At 36.1% G+C, this 21,257-nt stretch overlaps 1 protein-coding gene across 4 annotated transcripts in view; it reads right to left on the bottom strand.

Annotated features, from left to right (window-relative positions):
* Window positions 1-21,257, bottom strand: part of LOC114031491 (tubby-related protein 4) — a 266,210-nt gene that overhangs the window by 8,318 nt on the left and 236,635 nt on the right. For all 4 annotated transcript variants that reach the window (XM_027846585.1, XM_027846587.1, XM_027846586.1 and 1 more), the window contains 5 exons: window positions 20,376-20,610; window positions 15,189-15,333; window positions 12,632-12,776; window positions 11,690-11,783; window positions 6,910-7,053 (listed from right to left, as the gene is read on the bottom strand). In XM_027846585.1, the coding sequence (XP_027702386.1) occupies window positions 6,910-7,053; window positions 11,690-11,783; window positions 12,632-12,776; window positions 15,189-15,333; window positions 20,376-20,610 (763 nt within the window). The remainder of the gene's footprint in view (window positions 1-6,909; window positions 7,054-11,689; window positions 11,784-12,631; window positions 12,777-15,188; window positions 15,334-20,375; window positions 20,611-21,257) is intronic.

Below are 21,257 nucleotides of genomic sequence, written 5' to 3'. Positions count from 1 at the left end.
GAGCATGTGGGCTAGAAGGCCATTTTCCTACAAAATAAGTAAAAAAAAATATGTTGCCCTCTCCACACTGACAACTAGGTAGTATAGTGCACAGAGTGTTGAACTATGTCAGGAAGACCTGACATCAGATACTACCTTAGATACTTAGAAGCTGTGTGACTAGGAGCAAATTAGCCAACTTCTCTGTCTCAGTTTCTTCATCTGTAAAATGGGCACAATAATAATACTTAGCTCCCAGGTTTGTTGTGAGGTTCAAGTGAGATATTAATAGAATTCTTTGCAAACCCTAAAGCACTATATAAATGCTAGTTATTAGTTTTGTTTTTGCATCTACGTGGTTGCTTTATGTATTAATAGGCACTTAGTAATTGAAGAATTAAGAACAGTGCAGCATAGCAGAAAGATCCCTGAATTTAGGACCAGAAGCCCTGTGTTACAGTTCTGGTGCCACTGTACACTTAAGGTGTGACCTTGGGTTGGTCATATATCCTCTCTGGGGCTATTTCTCCAATTGTGGACAAGTGACCAAATTTAACTAGCCACCTCAAACGGTTTCTGGGAAGACCAAATTAGATAATGTCTGTTTTATCTCCCCCAATGGAATGCAAGCTTCTTTAGAACAGGGATTGTTCTGTTTTTATTTTTGGACCCTCACTTATCATCAAGTCTAGCATACAGGAGGGGCTTAATAAATGTTTGCTGATTGACTGGTGCAAAAAGTACTGGGCAGCTCCAGAGTGCTATGAAACAGAAGCTATTTCCAGCCACAAGCTACTTCCATATGAAAGTCTGATATTAGTTACACAAACAGAAGACTGTGGAATGTGAAGGCAATCTTGTCTCAAGGTAAAAGAGCAAGTGTATCCAGCCTAAAGATAAGCACCACTTCAACTCTGTCTGATCGCAGTAGAGACAAGTCTGGAGTTTTGAAGTGAAATGCATTTCAGGTACAGAATGATGTTTATGTTTATCCTCTTCCCTTCTGTGTTTCATATAGGACAAACAGAGCTTGAATATGTATACTTTCCTCTGCAGCAAAGAGACAGTTTTTATAAACACTACTGTCATTTCAGATTTTAGGCAATTCTGTACACATACCAACATAAAGAATTATTACTACTTCATCCTTGCTCTCTGTCAATGTCTAATTATAAGAGTTTTCATTTTTAAATAAAGCAAGTGAAAATTTTTAAAAGAATAAGAATAGCATTTTGTGTGGCTAAGCAGCACATTCTAAGAACTGCATCTTCAATTATATGATGTCAACAAGAAAAATGGATTTCCTCTAACAGGTGAAGTTATTACTTGATCTTTTCAAGCACCAGGAAATAACATCTAATGCTTTATAATAGAACAGATCCCCATAATGTACCCAGATGGAAAGCAAAGAAGATAAGAGGAAAATTAGAGACTGGATTATGTATATCATGCAGAATGCAATGATTATTATACCATCAAATTAGCTCCAATTTTATTAGCAGGGAAAGAGCTTGAAATAGCAGTCATCATGTATTTGGAGCTCTGTTGGGTGTTTGGCCTGAAACTTTAGACAAGTAAGTCACTCTCCTTCCTGGTCTTCAACTTCCCCAGAGTATGTCTGTGTGTAAGAGTATAGATAGGTATTTGTGTATTTATATGTGTATATATACATATGCATATATATCTATATATATATATATATATATATACACACACACACACACATAAAATATTTGTATTGGGGTTCATTCAGGAAATAATAACATAGTAATGGTATAGAAATGCAATGAAAAAGACCAATGTAAGACCAACCCCTATGCTGGTAGAATAATTTATCTATTAATTATTATAGATAAAATCTACAGCAATTAACACTGCCTGAGAATTGCTTTGGCCCAACAGCCAGCTTGATGTCTGTGCCCACAGTAAAAAGCTTAGAAGCTTATACTATATAATGTAATTCTGCTGCATGAGAATTCCTAAGGACTATATCATTAAGGACCAACTAAATTACTGGTGAAGTTTACTTTGTGAGAATTTTCTTCAGTAACTGAGTCCTTCTCACTGTGGAATGTCCAACTTCTCCCAGACAGCCTTCTCACCCTGGAACACCTTTCTACCAAGCTAGTCCCCTTCTTTCATTGGCGAATTCCCCAGTGGCCTCCATTTTGTGGAGGGATCTAGGCTGGCCAATCTCCATTTGCCTCCCCATTCTGCTTCTTACTTTCTAGACTTTGACACTATGCCTCCAAGTAAGTACTTATCTCCCCCTACTTTTTAGCTCCCCTTTGTGTACTGCCTTTCCCTGTCAGAATGTAAGCTCCTTGATGACAGGGATTGTTTTTCTTTTCCCCTATATTTGCATGCCTAGTGCTCAGAACAGTGCTTGGTACATAGGAAATGCTTAATGCCTTATACAATAGGTATATCCTTGTAAATACTGGATAAATTGTATTTTTGCAAATGCAATTGTTTAAAATATATTTGAGAAGCCTTTACTTAAAGAAATAATATGGTGAATCATTTTGCAAAGCAAATAGTTATCTATTTTGGCTATTTTATAAATTTGGATTTACAGAGATTAATGTTGCTTAAGTGAGGTTGTTGTTATTCAGCCGTTTCAGTCACGTCTGCTTCTTTGTGATTCCATTTGGGATTTTCTTGGCAAAAATATTGGAGCAGTTTGCCATTTCCTTCTCCAGTTAATTTTACAGATGGAACTGAGGCAAACAGGGCCAAGTGACTTACCCAGGGTCACACAGCTAGTAAGCGAGGTGCACTTGTTTAACTGGAAGAGAATTCTTGAATAAATCTTTAAAATCATTAGAGAGAACTATTTCTTCAAGAGAAAGTTATGTCTTTCATTTATTCATATAAAACTTAAATTTGAAATTAATAAGGCCCTCATAAGTAGATACATGAAATGCATATTTTTAGGAACAAAATTATTATTTCATACTTTGAGAGTCCTTGCATGAATACTTTGTCAATTTGGTGCATTTAAGTTTATCAAGCTACTTAAATGGTTTCTTCTGCATAGACAATAATACTTACCAAAATATAAAAACCACAAAACAGTAGAGCTGGAAGGAACCTTGGAAGTCATCTTGTCCAGCCCTTCATTTTATAGATGAGGAAAGTTAGGCCCAGAAAAGTAAAGTGATTTTCTCAAGGTCTCACAGCTAGCCAGCAGCCAAGACAGGCCTAGAATTCAGATTTCCTGACTCTACCATACTGCCTCATATTGTAGTTCAATTCAACACAACAAACATTATGCCTATGGGCAATAATGCACTATACTAGGGGTAGAGGGACCAAAGATAAAAACCACAAGACCCTGCTGCAAAGGAGTTTCTGTTTAATGTTGTGCCATCCCAGTGATAGGAGCTTAGCAGGTGCTCAATAAACACCCATCAATTAAGTGAATATGAAGGTCGGGGGTCCTCACACCAAGACTGCCTCCAGAATGAAGCAACAACAGATTAGATTACCAAAAAAGACTGATTAACACAGATTAGTTTAACAAAATTCATACTAATCTTTCAATTCTTTGATACTATTTGCTATTTTTTCTCTCTCTTTTTTTTTTTGGTCAGTATATCTCAGAATTGACCAGTGCATGTTTGTACTTTTTGGGAAAAAGGAATCTCCCCTCCTTTCCTGATTTTCCCTGTCCTTCCCTTTTGGATGTATCTTAAGTTCTTCACTTATTTGTATGTAATGTTTAGGGTAGACATGGCTTTCTGCTAAAGGAGAGGGAAATTATTTTGTCTTTTTACCATCATTACACACAGGGCAATATGCTACTTTCTATTTGGACTAACAACTGTAAAACCTCAAGGATTTATAATTCTGTTATAGTGGGTACTTCTTCCCCCTATAAATCTGTAAACAGTTTTGCTGTGACCAAACCAATTCATCAGCCTGAGGCCAATCTTGGGTGAAGCTCTCAACTTTGCTTGCCTGATCTTCAGACAATAAGAAACACGGACATCAAAGGGTCAATGCCTGAAGCCTTTTCAGCTTGGCAGGGCTTTTCAGAGCCTGTGCTTTTGAGAACCCAAGGTCACCTCCAGATAAAGATAGCTCACCCAAGTAGGACTTTAGTGGAGGTATAACTGATACAATGGATAGCAGTAGCAAAGGACAACGACAATGATGAAAATAACATCTACGACACTAAAAAACATTATGAAGCCTCAACAGCCACAACTTATTGGGGACTAAAGGAAGAAGTATCAAAAGGCTTCTAAATTTGTGACACCAGGCAAAGTTCTGTTTGGTTTTTTTGCTTTTTAAATAAAATAAGTAATACCAATATTCATTTAAAAATTTTTTAAAAAAAATACTGGGTCTATCTCACCCATGCTAGAAGTACTGGGGCTCAAACTGATAACAAACTTAATGTGAACACTAAACAGCTTACAATTTCTGAGCTCAAGAGATCCACCAGCTTCAGGCACCTGGGAATATAGGCATGTGCCACTACACTGAGCATCTATTTTTAATTTTTTTTTAATTTTTCAAATAAAAAAACACCAAATAATAAATCATGTAGGGGCATGCAGAAAAATCCAATTAATCAGGAGTTACTAATACAAAATAAGTAGTAATTTAAGAGTAAAGGCTTAAGTTTTCCTTTATACTAATTATGAAAGAAAGGGTTTCCTGAAAAAAAAAACACACATTAAGGGACTGTTTTTGACTTTATTTGTATTCCCAGTGTTTAGCACGCTGTCTGGCACATATTAATAAATGCTTATTGATAATACTTCATTTGAGAACACTATTTTTCTAAGAACTTTCAAGCACTTTAGATTTAATACAAAAAACAAATAGGTCAATTGGAAATCAGTCTCATCCATTAATTAAATAGTGACTCTCTCCCAAATAAAAATAATAATGATAATGATAATAATAGCAGCAATAAGAGCAATAACAGTATTTTTGTAGCCTTTTAAGGTTTGCAAAGCACTTTATAAATATTACCTTATTTTACCCTTACAACAATTCTGGGAAGTAGGTACTATTGTTAACTCCATGTTACAGATGAGGAAATGGAGGTAGATGGAAGTTAAGTGACTTGTCCAGGGTTAGACAACTAGGAAGTATTTAAGGCATAATTTGAACTCAGGACTTCCTGAGTTTACTCCAGAGCTTTATGCACAGTGGCAACTAGTTGCTCAAGTAATAATAATATACAATTAATAATGTAACTATATTGTATTTAATTTGTATATGTTTTGTATTTATTTGTATATGTATAAGTTCCTTGAAGGCAGGAACTTTCATTTTTGTCTTTGTAGCCCCTGCATTTAATAAATGTTTGATTGATTAAAGACAGATCACTTAAGGAACCCTACACTAGCCAATAAAGTTTACCTAATTCTAATGACTACATATACTTACAAGTAATAAAATGATCTCTCTTCAAAAATACTTTAGAGGGACTTTTGACTAATTCAGACCAGTCTTCGCCCCTTGAGCTAGTGCAGTACCACTTTATCCAAGGAATTGGAGGGTAGCTGGGAAGGCTGCCTTTAGGGCAAGGTAGAAATTTCTGAGTGTAACCTGATCCAAGCACTACAGGGACTATCACTGTATCAAAAAGATTCAGAAAAAAAAATTCACCCTAAAAGAGAAGGAAAAAGCTGAAATTTCCTGACAAGTGAGGAAAAAGAGCTGCATGGAAGGAAGAAAGGACATTGTCAGGCTGGCAGGTGGTGCTTATGGCTACAACCACTGCCCTGAGTGGTAGTTATTCACTGGGAAAGGATGGAACTGAAATGAACAGAAGCCACCTGGGGTATGATGAAGAATGGCTCTAGCTGTTCGTGTTTTCTTAGAACAAAACTAGTGGTGATGGCTTTGGTCCTTAATATGAAAATGACAAATGAAGAGAGAAATCAGGGAAGAAATGAATATCAGACCTGAGAGAAAATATCCATAGTAAATATATTTTTGATAAAGTAATTTTGTAAGGGAACAAGGTACAGTGCATAGAGATGGCCCTGATGTCAGGAAGAAATGAGTTCAGCTCTCACCTCTGACACACACAGCCTGTGAGTCTTGGGGCCAGTCACACAGCCTCTCAAGGCTTAGGGCGCTCTCTAAGGGTGTAAGGTGAAGAGCAGGCACTGAACTGCACTGGTGGATCGAGTTTTCTCACTAGGAGTTCCCCATATCAATGGAAGGTCCAGTCAACAAAAAAATGTGGTTTTTGTGTGTAATTATTATTCAGTAGAGACCTATATATTTTTCTTTTCAAAGAGTTTTTTCAGATTAATTGGGCTAGATATGAAAGATCTTAGGGTGGCAAGATGTTCCAGTAGAAGGGGAAGTGGGCTTGGAGTCAGAAGGCAGAAGCCCAAAGCCCATCTCTGTTACTTAGCAGTTCTATGACAGAATAGACCACTTAATCTCTGAGTTTGTAAAGTGGAGAATAATAACACTTCCAATATCTACCTCAAAAGGCTGCTGTGAGGAAAGCACTTTGTAAAATATACAAAATCATGTGAATACAAGCTGCTATTATTATTGTGGGAGGGTAAAGTCCGATACAATGTAAAGTGTCATCATTATGATCCCTACCCCCATTCACCTTCATCTTCTAACAACTTCTCTTCTTTACTGCAGGTAAGACATTGTGTGATACTTACTGGATACTGGAATGGCCTAAGTACTTGCTGTGTGGGCATCTTAAGACTTTCTACAAGACTAAATCTATCACGCACATTAATATATGCGGCAATTTACACTGGGTTGTATTATTTTCTCTCTTTTAAAATCCATGAGTAAGGTTTCCATTTGGTATCCTGTTATTAAGAAAGAAACTTGTCTTCAATAATTGAGAGGAGTAAAGACAATTACAAATACATGCCCACACACAAGATCTATTCATCTATACAGAAACTGCTACATTCTGCATACCTGGCAAATCATCTTCATCCTCACTGAAAACATTAGGGTTGAAGACAGGTAAATTAATATAATCCATGGAAATCTTGCGTACTTCTGGGAGATATATGGTCATCTGCCTAGGCTGAAGATGCAGCAGGCTGGTTTTATAGATTACTAATGGGAAGAAAGAATATAGTGATTAACAGAGACATATCATATGAGGAGATTCCAAGTGTCAGAAAATTCATGGGAATAAGAAGAGAAAGGCTATTAACTCCTTATAACTCTAAGCCAACATATACCAAAGAACTGCAAGATTTCTAATCTTGACTTGGGCACTGGACCATGATGGGACTTGAGACAATAATGAACTAGATCTCTGAATTCAAACTACAAATTGTGGTTCTAGTTATTTATCTCACAACAAAACCACAAGTTCAGAATATTTTTTAAAAAACATTTGTGAGAAGACACACAACTCAGGTAAATTATTCAAAACTTTAATATGTACAAAACCAACTGGAGAATTGATAATAATGATGTAAGAGAATAAAATAACTAATCAGCAGTATAATTATGTATTTTGATGTTTAACAAAGATTGGAAACCATGGAAATTACAGTATAGGCTGGACCTCATTAGTATTATAGTTGCTTTTTACTATGTGTGATGTTTGATCTTGGAGCTTTGTACACTGGATTGAACACTTCCATTTAAGTAGACTGTCTAAATTAGAAGATACTAGAAATTCTTCCTGATGTGCTTCATCAGCAACCCACCAAAAAGGGAAAAAATGTTGGTAGGTTGCTTATTGGAAGTGTCATAAATAACATTTTGAAGCCACAATAATGGTTCTCAGTGGCACATCTCAATAATGAATGAGTCCCAGAAGCAGCAGGGGGGACTGGAGAAACGGCACTAAGGCAGTGGGCAAGATTTTTCGAAACATCTATTGTCTTCCCTCCATTGAACAGGGTAACTTTTATCTAGAAGACCCCGATTACTGATTACTGGTACTTTATGAAGTGTTTGAATTCATGTTGCATAAATTATCAATTTGAAATTAAAATTTCACTCAGCCTCTTTAAATAGGATTAAAGTAAATTAGGCATAGCAGAAAAATATGCAAGGCCAATATGTAATTTGAAGACTTATATCAATATTATCATGAGAGAGTCCCTTCTCTACTCATTTTGCCACTTCGATGGGATGAAGTGGAACCTTAAAACTGCTTAAATTTGCATTTATCTTACTGTTGGTAATTTCTTCCTATAGTAATTCATAAATCGAATTTCTTCTTTTACAACTTGCCTTCTGACCACTAACCTACTGGGGAACGAATCTTATCTTACGTATTTATATTAGACTCTATATATCTTGGATTTCAGAAAATTGCTGCAAATACTTTTCCCTTCTCTTCTAACTTTAACTACATTGATTCAATTTGTGCAAAAACTTTCAATGTTATGTAATCAAAAACTTCAATTTTATCTCCTAAAACCTCTGCTATCCCTTGTTGGGATAAGAATCTCCCCTTTAATCATCATTATGGAAGTTATCTCTATTTCCTGATCCTCTAATTTATGACATAATCTTTTATAACTAAGTCACACATTCATTTATAGTTGTATGAGATGTTGCTCTCTGAGTCTGTTTTCACAGAGAGGTTTTTATTTTTCCAAGTAGTTTTTGTCGAACAGTGAATCCTTATTCCAGTAGCTTCAGTTTATTAGTCTTCTTCAGTTTGTTAAATAAATACCATGTTATTATGCTTTAGGAACTTGTATACCTAATCTGTCCTACTTACATACTTATAATATTTTTTAAATGAGTATCAAATTATTTTGAAGATTACAGCATTGTATTATTATTTAAGATCTGAAACTTTTAGGTCCCCTCTCTTTGCACTTAAAAAAATGGTTTCTCATAAGATTCTTGACCTTTTGGCACCTCCAGAAGAATTCTGTTATAATTTTGTCTTGTTGCATAAAGTAATTACTTAGTAGATGATAGGAACAGCACTGATTCTGCAAATTAATATATGTAGTAACGCCATTTTTATTACATTAGCACGGTACAATCAGGAGCAATTAATTCTATAATTATTTAAATACTTCCTTCTGTAAAGAGTGTTTTGTAGTTACATTCATATAATTCTTGTGGATGTCTTGATGAATAGACTTCCAAATATCCCATACATTTTATAGTTATTTTAAATACAATGTCTTTTTCTATCTCTTATTTCTGGGTTTGTTGGTAATATCAGAAAGGCAAAAAAATTCTGTGGGATTATTTTATATCCTACTACTTCAGTATCGTGATTATTTCTGCTGATTTGTAATTGAATCTCTAGGGTTCTGTAAGTAAATTACATCATCTGCAAAAAAGTGCTCATTTCATTTTTTCTCTGCCTATGTGTATTTTCTCATTTCTCTTTCTTGCCTTAGTGTCATAGGTAGCATTTATAAAACCATTTCAAATAAATACTTTACCCAATCTAACTGCAAAGGTCTCTTAGCAATTTTCCTTCACTGCTAATGCTACTTATTCTATTTAGGAAAAGTCCACTTATTCTTTCCAATATTTTCTAGTATTTCTAACATAAATCGGTGTTATATTTTGTCAAAAGCCTTTTCTGAATCTATTGCTATAATCATATGACTAAATGTTTTGTTATTAATATAGTTTATTATATTTATAATTTCCCTAATATTGAACCAACCTTGCATTCCTGGTTTAAATCCAACCCTGAAATAGTGTATTATTGTAGTCTCTTTGCTAATATTTTTAAATTTAAATTTAAATTTTTTATTGAATATTATCCCATCAACATTCATTAGAGATAATGATCTACAGTTTCTTTTTCTAACTTAGTGCTCCCTGGTTTGGGTATCAGGATCATATCTGTCTCAAACAAGGACTTTGGTAGGATAACAGCTTTCTCCTATTTTTCCAAATATTTTATATAATTTTCCTTTGTATGTCTGATAGAATTCACTTGTAAAATCATTTGTCCTGGGATATTTTGGGGGAAGAATTTATCTATAATTTACTTTCTCTCTCTCTTTTTAAAAGATTGGGCTATCTAAATTCTCTATTTCTTAATTAATCTGGGTATTTTATATTTCTGTAAATATCATTTCATCTTATTTATGAGATTTATTGACATAATTGGGCAAAACAGTTTCAAATTATTTTCCTGTCCTTTCTTTTCCTCTGTTTCAACTTGTTCATAAATAGGCAAATAATGCCTAACAGATGAAGATGAATGCAAAAGACTAACATCTGATTTATGAAAATTATCTTATAGGCTTTAATTATACTAGAAGATGGCTTGCCTAAGACCCAGGATTAGAAAATCACACTAAACAAAACTAGTAAGAAGTAAAGAAAGAAGAACCAAAAGAATGGTAAGTATGATGACCCAATAGTGTAAATGAAAACAACTTTAAAATGACAACAGAATTTGGATAAATATAGTAGTCTCTAGAAGATATAGCTTCACACTTTCCTCACCAAGATAATACCAAAGATTAAGGATACAAAATGCTACATACACCATCAGATGGAGGTATTATAAAGATGTTTGCTTAACTCATTTTCTTTGTTAAAAGAGAAAGTTTTATAGGAGACACTGGAAAATATTTAAAAACTAAAACTAAAAATGAAAAGCATCAATAAAATGTTAAAAAAAAAGTTATAGACAGCTTATTAAGACCAAATAGGAGTCAGTCGTCCACTTGAGAACTGTGGTAATATGGCGTCATGTTACACTTCAATGAAGACCTACATACTCTTGAGTGACAATGCAAGTAAGAATAATAATCCTTGTCAATATGATTTCTCAAACCAAAGAGACACCCTGTAGTATGATTTGTTGTTGTTCAATTGTTTCAGTCATGGCCAATTCTTTGTTGAACCCATTTGGGGTTTTCTGGGCAAAGATACTGGAGTGGTTTGTCATTTCTTTCTCCAGCTCATTTTACAGATGAGGAACTGAGACAAAGAGGGTTAAGTGACTTGCCCAGGGTCACACAGCTAGTAAATGTTGGAGGCCAGATTTGAACTCAGATCTTTCTGACTCCAGGCCTACTGCTCTCTCCACCATACCACTTTGCTGCATGTTAGGATGAAACTGCCCTAAAAACAATCCTTTGGTATATAAATCTCTATACTTAACACACATATCTATTTATTATTATTAATGAAGCAATCAATGTAGACAAGGTGGATGAGCAAATAATATGCCTGAGATCTGTGTTCTCTGGTCCAATTTTGTCTCCAATTTATTCAGTGACCCTTGGGTAAGTTTTTCACTTTTTCCCTTAGACAACATCTACGGTAAAGATAATATAATTTGTCCTTAAGAAGATTAATTTAGCAAGCTCAAGACTGTATTTATTAAGAACTGACACCATGGAATTTTTTTTTTTAGGCAATTGGGGTTAAGTGACTTGCCCAGGGTCACAGAGCCAGTAATTGTCTGAGGCTGGATTTGAATTCAGGTCTTCTTGACTACAGTTCCAATTTTCTATTGACTCTGCCACCAGCTCAAGACTGAAAGCAAGCACAGTGGATAGAGCTCTGGCTTTGGAGTCAGGAGGACCTGAGTTCAAATCCGTCTCAGACACACTAACTGTGTGACCTTGGGCAAGTCACTTAACCCCATTGCCTAAAAAAAAGAAAAAAAGAAAAAAAAAAGACTGAAGGCAAAATAAGACTGCAGAACCACAGTAGCACAGCAGTCCATTTTTTATTTCAAAACTCGATGTGTAGATTAACAGATAGAGAACATCGAATAAATTTTTACCTGCACCAAGGTTAGTTGGCAGGAAAGTAGCCAAACCTACAATCTTAAATTTGGTTCCCCAGATATTAGATGTAACCTGAGCAAGATAGTTGTGCTGTGAAGAAAAGAAAAGAAAAGAAGAATCACAAACTGATTTATTATTCTATTATTTTCCAAGAGCACAGAATACTATAATCAATTTTAAAAGCAAAGTATTTCTCAGAACAAATATCAGCTCTCTAATATGTTCTCTTAGAAGCTTCTCCTGTTCAGGGCTCTAGTGCGCTAAATAACACAGATGAATCCCTTCTTCCTTTGGAACAAAGAGAAAATACCTTATTTGGGAACTTGTCTTTAATCTTATTGTGCTGTCTTTTCCACTTTTCCTTTAGCTGGCCACCACAACTCTATCTGAAAAACCAGTCCGGAGATGTATTATGACTTTGAAGCCTACTTCCCTACTGAAAACTGTTTAGACTTAATATTACATAATAAATCTTTATTAGTAAATCTACATTGCTATTAAATACCACACAAATACTACATTGCTAATCTTCTTACGATAGTCTTACTTCCCACTTTGTAACTGCAGGTGAAGGGCCAGTCTACTTCTCCAACTATCAGCCAGATTTGATTACTATCTTCTACTCAAAGAATATTTATTTAACATCACTACTTTCTCTGTGCCACCCTTTCATTTGCAGCCTGGAAATGGAAAGGCTAGAGGAAAGAGAGCATCTCACTCTTTGAACACACTTTATCTTTGATCATTTCTGAGACTTACTGATACTGTAATGTCCATAAATTACCTTTCTCCACCTCACCAGCAGTCACCAAGTAAAAAACAAAAGCAAACTAAAGGAAGCATGTCATGTTTATCAAAATCACATGTTTAACAAAAAAAAAACCAGACAGGTGTTGTGGATACAAAAAGACAACGTGAGCCTGGAAAGCATATGCTACCTGAGTGATATCTTCTAATGGAAACTCTCTCCGAGTTAGGCTTGGTGAGCCAATTGAAGGTTTCCTAATTGGTAACCTTGGAGACCTGGATATCTCTTGAGCAGCTCGGGATAACTTTGGAGATTTTCGGGCTTCAATGTTAATTCTGCCAGAAAGCAGAGTTAAATATGATTACACACTCACAGGTAAAAATATTTAAACTACACAATCACTTATCAAATACTTGTCTCAAATCTACAAATTGACTTTTAATCCCCTCTTTCCATGTTAAACAATCATTTCTCTTTCTCATCAATGGATAGTCCTAAAGGCCAGGACTCAGTTTGACATGTCAGTGGCATGATATCCTATTTCCTTTGCTTTGTGAGGAAGAAAAGAAAACAACGACTGACTTTTATCCAAATATATGACATCTACAATTCCTTCCAAGATGTTTTGATACTAGATGGTACAGTGGATAGAGCACTGAGCCTGGAAAGACCTGAGTTAAAATGCGGCCTTGGACACCTACTAGCTGTGTGATCCTGAGAAAGAACATATGCACATGTACCTATATATACACATATGTATGCATGCATATATGTGGCCTCTGCTGGGAATATAACACAAAAACAGAACTGAAGATGACGAGGAAGAATGTGGGAGGAAAACATTTACTCTCATTATTATAGAAAAAAAAATAAACCAAAAATTTATGTCCTTCATTGTTACACTATTACTTTATGTAACACATTCTTGATTTTAACAGATTGAATTAATAGTTTTTACTACTAGCAACACACTTGAGCAAATCCCTGAGGACCAGTTTCTTCATTAAAACATGAATATAACAGCATTTAATGTGAATCTTTCCCTAAGAAAATGTTATAAAGTTTAAAATTAATAGTTATAAAATACAATAGGAGAGGTTACTTTGCTTAATTGTTTGGCAGCTATAACAATTCAATACATAATGCCTTAAAAAAAGCAAAGTGCTTTCCTCATAACAGACCTGTGAAGTAGCTAGTGCCAATAGCATTATTTCCATCTTACAGATGGAGAAACTCAGCCAAGAGGCTAAGTGAGTTGCCCATTATTATATAGCTAGTGAGTTTCTGGGCAAGGCTTTGAATCCTGATCTGACACAAAATTCTAGCACTCTACCTACTACATTATGTGGTCATGAGCCTATCAAACAAGGTAATGAAGGCTTACAAAAAAGGCTTAACTATGGTGACAGAGTGCCTCATTTAGGTGGGAAAGATGGGCTATTGGGGGGTCAAATGCCTAGATCATGAGACCAAGCACCATACTGATGATATCACAGCATTTTTGAACAGGAAAGGATTTTTGTGAACATCTAGTACAACCCTCTCATTTCAACAAAGGAGAAAACTAAGACCCAGGGAAGGTGATTAATGTGCAGCTCACAATCACACAGCTAGTTAGGAGCAGAGTTGGAATGAATGCCCAGGTCTCCTGCCTTCTCACTGCTTTGCTTTTTCCACTAACTGCACTCATTACCACAATGCTTTGTTAGTCTTTTAAGAGAATTCATTAGGGAGCCAGCAGCTACTAAATATTTTTCTTTTTAACATATTTTTTGCAATTAGAGGGTTTATAGGCATTTCATCTAAATATTCTCCATAATGTTAGACAAATTATGCCCTATCTTTGCTTCTAATTTGAGATAGAAAAATTGAGTCAGAGAAGTATTCCTATATTGTAATTATCACTAGGAACTACAGAGAAGAGTTTCAAGGGCTAGACAGGTTTCCTAACTGAGTGACTTTTCTGTATAAGAAAACAAAACAAAACAAAACCCAAAACTCTAATTTTATCTGCTAGTGATGGGGTCGGGCCCTGGGAAACCCCTCCCTGAACTTAAGTTTTCTCCTTTTCCCACAAGGTCAAGTCTCTGGCATTCACCTGAGGCTATCATCCTGCCAACTGCCCTATCATTGTAGCCTATGCCCAATCTCCCAATTCTTCCTTATCTTGCGATCGCCCCTGGCCACTTCCTACCCTTAATCCTATCTAGACTCCGTTCTCCCTGGGCCACATGGTCCAGGTCCTTGGCTTTCTCTGTTACCTCACAGTCACCCCAGCTTACTGGCCACTCCCATCCAGACCCAATCTAGACCCCTCTTTACAGTCACCCCAGACTTACTTGGTCAGTCCTAGATTCCTCCTATAGTATATAAGATCCATCTTGGCCTCCATTAAGGAGCTCAGATTCTTAAAATCTGGCCAATAGTGTAGACTCTCTGGGAATCTAGCTCACCCCAATCAGTGTTCTAATAAATCATCTCTGGCTAAAAGAAGGCTTGGGTCAAATTCATTTGGGCAGGACCCGCATGTTGCTATTTCAGGGTCCCAGCACTCCTACACCTCAACAGTAGAATCTAATGAAAGATCTTATAAAAATCCTGCCCTACCCCAGCCCTCATCCACTCTTTGCTGTAACTGCTGTGACAATTACAATGACAAGTAATGATGTTTGAATATATATATATGAATGTACAGACAGATACTTATAGAAGAAGACACACAAAATCTTACAAAAAGTTGAGATTACCTGGGGAGTTTAGGTGATTTGCTAGCCCGAGAGATTTTGGGAGATTTCTTGGCAGCCCAATCATCACTCAGCTCAATATCACTGGAGTCCGAACAGTTACAACTGTCAATCATGGTGGAAATCAAACTGTTTCCATAGATTTCATCTGGGAAAATAGAATATCCTACCAAATTTAAGTGTCATTATGGTAATGTTATGATTATATTCTATTCAAAAAACACTTACTGTGTTCAACAGATTATCTCCATAAGGTAAGTCCTTTCACTTACTAAGGCTGGATGTAGAGAAAGGTATATTCTTTGGGGAATGAGGGTGGTGATTTCAATTTAATGCCTCATAGAATATGTAAAATAATATGGCAGTTTTTATTCTGTTAACTGCTAGAACCAAAATGGCTGGATTGTCTATTGTGACTTAAAAGTCTAGGAGACATTCAACTGAGTTCACATCTGGCTGTCAGACACTTCTCTGGAATTTATGCTAATTCTAGGACCAATGGGGCCTTCAGGGCTGGCCCCTGACAGCTTGCTCTCTTTGTCAAATGTTGTGGGAGGTTTTACACTAGGTCCCAAGCATGCTAGGGATGCAAAGAAAAAAAGGGTCAAATTCAGGGATTCTCAAGGTGTTGAGGATATATTTATCTATAACATAACTAATTACAAAAAGAACAATGAAACTATTTGCTGAGAACGAAGCTGGGATGGCAGCAAGTCCAACCTGTATGATTTAAAAGGTCCTAGTTGTAGGGGGATATTTGTACAGAATGCTTAAAAAGGTCTGAACAGCAGCAGGAGTCAGGTCCTCTAAGGTTACTCTGTCTAGCCAATTCCAAATCACCTTGCCAAGTGGCTATCCTCGGTCTAAGTAAAATACTACTGAGGCAAAGGCAGTGGGGCAAAATGATTTTCGGTGGAAGGAGCCCTGAGCAAAATTACCTAAGTTTTTAGTTTGTCTTTGGTACCCTTTCCACCAATCTTTCTGCACTTTATGGCCTATCTCTAGATCTCCAGTACCGTCTAAAGCTACTCACTCCATTTTGTGCAGCTCACTCAGGTTTGTCATCCCCTAAAGGACTCCCTGAAAAGGACCCACATGTACAAAAATATTTATAGCAGCTCTTTTTGTGGAGGCAAAGAATTGGAAATTGAGAGGATACCCATCAATTGGGGAATGGCTGAACAAGTTGTGGTATATGAATGTAATGGAATACTATTGTGCTATAAGAAATGATGAGCAGGCAGACTTCAGAAAAACCTGGAAAGGCTTACATGAACTGATGCTAAGTGAAGTGAGCAGAACCAGGAGAACATTCTATACAGTAACAGCCATATTGTGTGATGCTTTGACAGATTTGGCTCTTCTTAGCAATGCAAGGATCTAAGACAACTCCAAATGACTCAAGATGGAAAATGCTATCCATATCCAGAGAAAGAACTATGGAGTCTGAATGCATATGGAAGCATACTATTTGCTCTCCTTTTCTTCTGTTGTTTTGTTTTATTGCTTTATTTATCTCATGGTTCCTCCCATCAGTTCTAATTCTCCTTTACATCATGAATAATGGGAAAATATGGGAAGAGGGGAGGAGAGGAAAGGGGAAAAAATTTAAAACTCACTATCTTATAGAAGTAAATGTTGAAACCTAAAAATTAATTAATTAATTATTGAAAAAGAAAAAAAAAAGTACTCCCTGGCGATTAAGATTGCCATTATCTCAAAGACAATAATCTTGTATCAGCCTTAGGAGGAAAATAAAACAAAAATAGGATTAAAGTATTCACAGTAAGATGCAAAGACTTACAGGTTTATTGGGAAATTTGAATTTAAGCCTCCCTTCTTAGCTCAAAAGAACTGACAAAAAATGTGGGGAAGGGTAGTTTCTAAGACCAAGGACTTGGGGGGCAACTCTTATTTAACCCAGATTTTGCTCCTTCTAAAAGTTCAAATGATGCTGTTATCTCACTTCTGAAAGGTTGAAACATTGCTCAAATCAAATTCATCACTGAATCAGAATTCACCTGATTTAGGTTTTGTATATTTTCAGCAGACAAGATGTAAAAATTTAATCCATAAGCTTTTTGAGTCTTTTTTTTTTTTTTTTGGCTAGGCAATGGGGTTAAGTGACTTGCCCAGGTTCACACAGCTAGTAAGTGTTATATATCTGAGGCCAAATTTGAACTCAGAGCTTTGTGAGTCTTAAATACATATTCCAGTTTCCATGGGAGAAGGAACAAGAGGAGAAGAAAGCTTAAGAAGAAAAAGGAACTGTGAAAGCACTTAGGAAGGCTCTGGAATTTTGAAGGAGAGCCTGAATTTGGGAGAATTTAGCAGCAACTGAAGAAAAATGAAAATAAGGACTCCAACTGAAAGGAAAAGTGTTAGAACTGAAGAAAGAGAAGGACTAGAACTGAAGACTAGGGAAACAGAAAAGTACTAGTGCAGAAGGACATGAAAAGGAAGAGGAGGTACAGAGTGATAAGAGAAGGATTTCAGCTGAGCGAAAAGGATGAAGGCTCAGGATAGGAGAGGTAGTTGTATGATGAGAATTTTTTATTTTCTTTTATTAATTTTTATTATGAGGGAGAGGAGTTTCTCCTAGTTAGAAGGTAAATGAGCTGGCTGAAACCTGCCCTATGAAATGTGAAAATTCACTTAAGGTCTCAAACATTTCTCTGAAAAGAAGTTAAAAGGGGAGTCAAGGCTTGCCTCATTTGAGAATCCCAACTCTCTCCAACTGTAGCTATCTTTGAGACAGGTAAAACTTGCCTCTCAAGTGGCCCATTGTGAACCCTCCAATATGTAAGTTGACTTAGTTTATCTATAGAGTCTATTTTACTAGATCTGTTTCCTTAGGGGATGTCTGAAATTATGATCTTGTTTAACTAAGTTTGTTCAACTTTTATGACCTAAGAGGACATATGAAGTTGTTGTATGTCAAAAATTATTTCTCTTTCTCTCTAATGTATTTTTTTGTCTTTAAAAAGCCTCCTAAAAATCCTAATCTTTGATCAGGGTTATTTTTCTGAATCCTGAACCTGTGTTCAAGCATAATAAAAATTAAGTTTGTGCCTCAATGATTTCTGCATTATGATAGATTTATTCAACAGCAGTAACCTACCACACAAACTCAAAGGAAAATATTTTTGCCATAACAGTTGGTAAGAGAAGTTAAGAGGGGAGTGAAAAAAGGAAAAGGAAGCTAAATGTGGCTATCAAATTGTTAATGAAGTGTTGACAAGTGGGGAAGGGAAATTATTTCTAGAGTTAAAGAAATCCAAAAGTGATTAGTCAGAGCAATTCTCTAGCAAGACAATAATTAATGATCTCACTTTCCAAAATGAGAGCAGGGAGAATTCTACAGTGATGTGTTGAATGTACGTTTATATTTCTCCCACGGCCAAGTGATTGCTTGCTACCAGTGCTAAAAGTATAGTTTCATAATCCTCCTAGAAAAGATTAAGAGGCCCAGGAATTCCTCTCCCTTCTATGTGTTCCAGGCAAGAGATGATAAGGGCCTGGAACAAAAATGGTAGCCATATAAATGGAATTGAGGAGATGAATATGAAAGATCTTGTTGGCAAATGACAAGATACGAAAATGAGGAAGAGGGAAGAGGCAAGAACGAATTTGAGGCTGCAAACTCGAAAGACTGGAAGGATGGTGCTGCCCTAAGAAGAGATAGGTCCAAGAAGAGGGGAAGATTTTGGGGGAGAGATAATTTGTTCTATTTAGACACACTGAGCTTGAAATACCCAGTTGGAAACACCCAATGGACAGGGAGTAATGTGGTCCTGAAGCTCAAGAGAATGACTAGGGCTGGATAAATAGATCTGGAGGTCAGCTGTATAAAAATGAGAGCCGAATGTAAACTGATGAGCTCACCAAGAAGGAGAAGGCTGAGGAAGAAGAACACTCTATACTTAGAAGATACGGACATGAGAAATGGATGATAATGCAGCAAGACAGATCATGAAGTAGTGGCCAGACATAGGAGGGAACAGTTTCCTTCTCTATACTGCTGTAGGATATTTACAACTCATAAAGCCAGAATTATATTCACATTCTAAAAAAGCTTTCTATAGAAACATAAAATGCTAAACAACAATTTCTGGGTTCTGATTTCAGAAGACAGACAATTACCTGAAGTAAAACTTGGTTTTAAATTTCAAATACAAAATAACATCACCATTTTTATTGCTGTTTAACCACTGTGGTCTTCCTTAATCAGAAAACTCATGCAACTGCAAAAGCCACTAGGCATCTAACATCGTTCCTTAGAACCTAATCGCAATTTTAAAAAATCTTAAAAGCTGCCCAGGTTTGAATAAAATTAGCTGTGCTAAGGAATTTAGATATTGGTACTACATTTAAAGGCAGCTGGGTGGCTCAATGGATAGAGCACTGGGCCTGGGGTCAGGAAGACCTAAGTTCAAATATGACCTTAGACACTAGCTGTGGGATCCTAGGCAAGTCACTTAACCTCTGTTTGCCTCAATCCACTAGAGAAGGAAATGGCAAAACACTCCAGTATCCTTGCCAAGAACACCCCTTGGACAGTATGGTCCAAGGGGTCATGAAGAGTCAGACACAACTGAATGAATGAACAACAACTAATTGTGAAAACTAATATTCTCCAATTAGGTCTCCAATTGAACTTTCAAAATTATAGAGTGTACAAAGAATCTGAAAATCAAGTTTACAAGAAAAATGATATTAAATTATTCGAGCCAAACTTTGGCAATAATTCTAGAGTAGAATAGCTTTTTATAGATGCTATCAAAGGTAATGCTGAATAGGCACATCACTTCCAGTAATTAAAATATACTAATATGAATATGAAAATGTAAACCTGATGAAAAAGAGGGTATATCAAATTCTAATTTTCTGAAAGTATATACAAAGAAATTCTTGACCATAGACCATGGATTACATTTTGGTGCTATAAATTAAAAAAAAAAGTTTAGATTCATAGGCCTGGGAAGGGAAAATGACAGATTTATGCTCTAACTTTAGGGATTTTTTTTTTGTCCTTATGCCCCAAGAATTTAACTTTTTATAAATAAATACTTTGATATTCTAAACAGAGTAATCTACTATGACCTTATGTTAGAATAGTATTTTCTACAAATATTATAAAACTCTTTAAAGTTTCTAATAACACTCTCCCCACAAAAAAAGGCATCCCACCTGTTTTGCCATCTGTTTTTGGATCCATGATGACGAATTCTGGTCGAAGCTTGCTAATACGACGCCCTTTCAGGATGGGTACTAATCCACCAAGATATTCCAAGTAGAGTGTGTAACAAGGACCCCCTACTTCTGGATCATCTTCGGTACGTTTCATGGTACAATGGAGTCTTTCATTACCGGCAGTTGGGTAGCTGACAAAGTCTCTCATGTTGTTGGGGTCTGGGATAGGGGGCTAAAGGTGAACACAGGTAAGAATAGGTGTTACTTTAGTGAAGGGAGATAAAGAAAGAAAATTTAAGATCAAAATAGTTTCTTTTTAAAAGGAAATTCCTTTTTCATTATTGACAAACAACACTGCCATTCCTAGGTGAGTGGGATAATAAGATAGTGGCAGCTAGGTTATGAATATTAACTTGGACATGTGACCTAAAAGGGACAACATGGAAAAGGGGAAAGAGTGTTAGATTTTTCATCAAGAGTTTAAATCCCAGTTCCCATCCTTTCTTTTTTTCTCAGGTGACAAGTATTTCTTTTCTCTCCCTTACACTCCTACAAACCCCAATTAAATGATTAAAAAAAGGGGGGAAAAAATCCTCCTAACAAATTAGCACAGACAAAACAAATTCCCATATTGGCCATGCATGTCTCAGTCTTCATTTTAAGGACATCACCCTTCTGAAAAGCTATGGGGAGCACGTTTCATCCTAGGTCCTTGCACTGAGCAAACTTCTAGTTCTTCTACTTTCTAGTTGAGTCCTTTGCTGGGTCTCTGTTTCCTCTTCTATAAAACAAGGATTCCACTTATACTTCCTACTTCACCATCTGATCCTCACAACAACCCTGTGAGGAAGATGCTCTTATTATCCTCATTTTAAAGAT

This window comes from Vombatus ursinus, unplaced genomic scaffold, assembly GCF_900497805.2.
Source record: "Vombatus ursinus unplaced genomic scaffold, bare-nosed wombat genome assembly UNPS02015175.1, whole genome shotgun sequence".
Classification (NCBI taxonomy): Eukaryota; Metazoa; Chordata; class Mammalia; order Diprotodontia; family Vombatidae; genus Vombatus; species Vombatus ursinus.
The sequence above is the reverse complement of the archived record's forward strand: the minus strand, read 5'-3'. Positions and strand labels throughout refer to the sequence as shown.